This window comes from Belonocnema kinseyi, chromosome 3 (genome assembly GCF_010883055.1).
Source record: "Belonocnema kinseyi isolate 2016_QV_RU_SX_M_011 chromosome 3, B_treatae_v1, whole genome shotgun sequence".
NCBI classification, from domain to species: Eukaryota; Metazoa; Arthropoda; class Insecta; order Hymenoptera; family Cynipidae; genus Belonocnema; species Belonocnema kinseyi.
In genome coordinates, this window is record NC_046659.1 from 4376864 (window position 1) to 4381399 (window position 4536).

General features: G+C 36.8%; 1 protein-coding gene across 2 annotated transcripts in view; it reads left to right on the forward strand.

Annotated features, from left to right (window-relative positions):
• Positions 1–4536, forward strand: part of LOC117169062 (peroxisome assembly factor 2) — a 191200-nt gene that overhangs the window by 73714 nt on the left and 112950 nt on the right. For both annotated transcript variants that reach the window (XM_033355167.1, XM_033355168.1), the window contains 2 exons: positions 878–1345; positions 1428–1654. In XM_033355167.1, the coding sequence (XP_033211058.1) occupies positions 878–1345; positions 1428–1654 (695 nt within the window). The remainder of the gene's footprint in view (positions 1–877; positions 1346–1427; positions 1655–4536) is intronic.

Genomic DNA, 4536 nt, shown 5'->3' on the forward strand with positions numbered 1-4536 from the left:
AAATCTGTTTTTTTTTTATTTACAAATTTTTTGGACTTATTCAATATGCATGCCTTTTGCAGTAAATAATTATCTCATCCTAAAATTTATATGTAGCTTTATTTGGTATAGTTGAAGATCACAAGAAATCTGTTGTAATTTTTTACACAATTTCCCAGAAATTTTCCTCACCTAAACTAAGGAAGGATGCATGCCAATTTTTCTACAGTATTTTTTCGATAAAAACTTTTATGCATCTTTAAAATGCAGTTTTAAAACACGGAAATTCCCTTGAATTTTATTCATTTTTACGTAAGCCTTTCAGCCCTTTGCGCTACTACGTACCGCACGTCTTTAATTATTACGCAATCAATTTGTTTGAACTACCTTTTACTATAAAGGCAGGCAGTATAACATCACGGAAAAAGGCTACATTTTTTCACAATTTGCATTGCGATTTTCATTGTAGCGTGCACGCGTACAAATGTTACAAAAGCTTTTATCTTTGTTCTCTTAGGTTTAGTTATCGACCCTTAAAATGGCATGCGACATAAAATGGGGCACCACAATCTGTCTTCAGCTCCCGGTCTATAACGATAGAATCGCACTTAAGAATTGAGAGCATGATGCAATCAATTTATAGGACATATCGTTTGCTTCAAATTTCATGTGTAGTTAACTTTATAATATTTTACTAATAGGTCTATGACATCTTCAGTTGAGGCTAATCATTTTTTTTTAAATTTAATAATATATTTTGTTTGAATTAGGCAAAAAGAAAAAATAGCATATGCTTTTGAATTGATTATATATGCATTTGACCGAGCGCGAAAGCACCGTACGATGCTTTAAAACAATATTTCATTGATAAGACATATCTTGTAATACTTTATTTCAGTTCCAGGTGTTTCCAGTAATGTAGTATACGCAACAGAAGCTACAATATCTATAATATCAAATCCATATGTATACTCTAGTGATTTTACGGATTCCTTATTAAAAAGTTACTTCTCGAAACCTCGTTACTTACGTTCGAAAGACGTATTTAGTGTAGATGTCAAAAAGTACTCTTCTGATTGCTATTACTCTTCTATTGATTCTGAACCGACTGCAATATATTTTATGGTTAAAAGTATAAAAAGTAAGAATCTTAAAATGAGTTATAATGGTTGTTATTGTGTCTATAAGGAAACTACGCTCATTCAAAAGAGTCACAGTCAAAGCTATCTCCCAAAAACGCACTTTTGTGACATACAGTTAATTTCGTCAAGTGACAACCTAATTTATTCACATTCACAATGTCCACCATCTCTAGAAGATGCTTCCAATGAGTTAAAAACCTGCATTTTACCATTTTTACAGAAAGGTATGTATATACAATTATGAAAATATGAAGCACTGAAAGAAATGGTGAAACAATGGATGAATACAGGTTTTCATTTTTACAGATATTTCGATCAACGTAAAACCAATCTTTCTGGTGGAGGGGCCGCAAGGCAGTGGGAAGTGTAATTTGATACAAATCGTTGCTGGTAAGCTTGGCTTGAATATGGTCAATGTAAATTGTAGTGAGATACAGTCGTCGACCTCTGCTCAGACCGAGTTGAGACTACGTAAAGTGCTCACAAATGCCGAGAATAGCAGTCCATGTATTTTAACATTTCGCAATATTCAGGTAAAAAAGCACAATCTTTAAATTATCATATTTATCGATAACCGTATGGATGTTTAGAAACAGTCCACCAGCAAAATAAATATTTGAGGAGCAAATGAACGAACCGCGATAAATTCAAGGTCTTTGTACATGTTACGTGTGCCGAAAAAAGGGGGCTTACTTTAAACAATGGAAATCGAGGTTTTGTAACAGAATTATTACCATGTAAATTAGACTCGACACGGCCCTGCAAGAAGTGGCCGCCGCGCCATATCCGAGGTGGGCAGAAGCCCCGCGACGGGTCCCGAAAACACGACGGACGGAACGTCCCTTCGTCAGTCTTGACCAGGTACGGTCGACTCCTATAGAGAAAATGGCGAATTTGTAGGACTTAGGTGCGGCGTAGTGAAGGACAATGAGGGATTCAAAATTAGTTGTCCTGATAGTGGCAGATGGCTCTGACGCGCTTCCGCCGGTGCAAAAAGCGCGTGCGCGAGATTTTTGAATTGTTGACATTTTGAGCTGTCATGATGTACACGTGAAAAGTAAAAGTTGTCTTAAATGGATCGAAATACTTGTGTAGTGAGTGGCTATGGTCGTAAAAAAAGATAAAGAGGTGATATGACATAGGTTTCTAGCGCGACGATTAATAGGCCTACAGTGGGTGGCGGCCACTGGAAATGCCGAGTTGCAGAAGCTAACCTATGAAACCACAGCCTCTGGAAAACAAAAGGGCAAAATGAAGTTAATGAGAAACAAGGAACGAGAAACAGCATGCTAATGATTATTAATTTCTCATTTTGCGTTTCTCATTTAGTTCATTTTGTCTTTATCCTTCCTTTTTTAATAATTATTTTAGGATTCAATACATGTAGGGAAGAGGGCATAAACATATATGTAGACCAACACATGCAGCCTTCTACAGTTCTCCTGACAGTGGTAGAGGGTGCAGAATATCGCCATTTATTTTTCGCGTAGTTGACCTAGCCTGGTCTTGACTCACTCGCCTTATGGTAACTCAGTAGCTAGTTGCTATAGCAATAAATGCTCTTGATTTTAACTAGGATCTTGTTTATCCCATTTCCCTCCTCGCAATTACCACGTTAAAATCCAATGAGTAAAAGTGCAGAATTATTCACTGAGGGAAATGATTTGATAGGCTGACCCGTAAGTTGGTTGCTATGGCCAACTTTGTTGGACGCTGAGGCTCCATTCACTTAGTTGTCTGAGGCATCCACTTTTAATGGACATGGTAGTGTTGGTTGTGCCAGCCAACTGAGTTGGTGGGGCGAAGCAGCGGGATGGCTGCCTCATCCAACTACCTCGGTTATAGTAACTACTCAAATTATTAACGTGGCACTGTGTTGTCTTGCTCACCTATTTCAAGTGGAACCTTTTTATATTCTAATTTTTGATAAATTTGTAATGAAAATGAAATAATTTTTTAGCTGTATTTTCTACAAATTAATATGCTATTTTACTGTTAAGGGAATAAAATAAGAAATTCACCTGTATGTAACCCGAGATAACATAATCCTAACACTTTGCATCAATGTACACACGCACAACACAGGTCTTATATATAAAAATTAAAACCATCAATACCTCCATCGCTGTTAACCTCAAGAAGCACAATTTCCACTTTAAAAACTTCACTGGCGTATTCCAAATCTAAAACAAAACGCACTAAATGATTGCATTAGGCATCATGAGACATGCGCCTGTCAACCCAGCGGACCCAAAGAGACCCTGGCGCATGCGCAATGGACCAGGAAGACAAATCTGGAATCACCGGCCAATTAGTTGGCTGTGCTAACTTTTCGGTAGTTGGAGGGCACAATGCATTGCTGCAGCGGCCAAGTAACACGCAACAATTATAACTGCCACTGTAGCCAATGGACTTGGCTGCCCTGACAGTTTCTCTGAGTGTTCAAATTCACAATTCCGACACATCATTCAACACTCCACAATTACTTTAAATCCTACGTAACTCTTTCGTATACTATTCGATTCATAAGCCTTGTCATTTCTTTAATATAAAAATGTAATTTGCATTTTATTTCAAATGTTGGAATATAATTTATAATACGAAAGTAAATATTAGCAGTGAACCGAAAGCGGAAATAATCGAAAAATTCCATTCAGAAAATGAGTGATATCAGTCAAAATGTTTAGAAAAATAAAAACCAGAATCGAGCTGGAATATAATTAGAAAATCTATTAACAGTGTTAAAATCAAAATGTTAGTTTTCGGGATTTACAATATCGAAACCGGAAAAGAGCGTAAAATTTAAAAGGGAAAATTTCGAAAATTAATGCTTTTGTACGCGCAAGATCACGCGATGTATCTCTCAAACAAAGGGACCTAGCATAAAAACAAACATATTTTCGGAATCTCTGAAAACTTACAAGCCAACTGAAATCTTAATTAGAATGTTTCAAAAGAGATTGAAACAAAGGGTGTCAGAGTAGTATAAAATCGAACAAAATACCCCAGATGTGATAGAATTTTCTCATTCAAAAAGCACATTAGATATACTTGTAGGGGGTCTCACAAATATGAATTTTAGCGTGATTAAAAGAGTAAATGAGACTTAGGTCACGTACAATAAAGAATAAAATGCCTAACCCAACCGTACCGGAAAGCAACCACGATAACCTAGATTTGGATGGTGGCCCCGAACGTCCAAATGAAAACACCGACCCGAATAATGAATTATAACAAAGTAGGGGAGCAAGGCCAAAAATAATAAATAGGTCGATGTCGTGGTAGAGGTCTCAGTAAAAACCCCACAGAAACTCCATTAACCCTTAAACGGCCAAAACGCCACTACCGGGACACTGCTTTTCAACGGCCAATAACTAAGACTATTCGACACTAGAAAAAATTGAGACACATATAT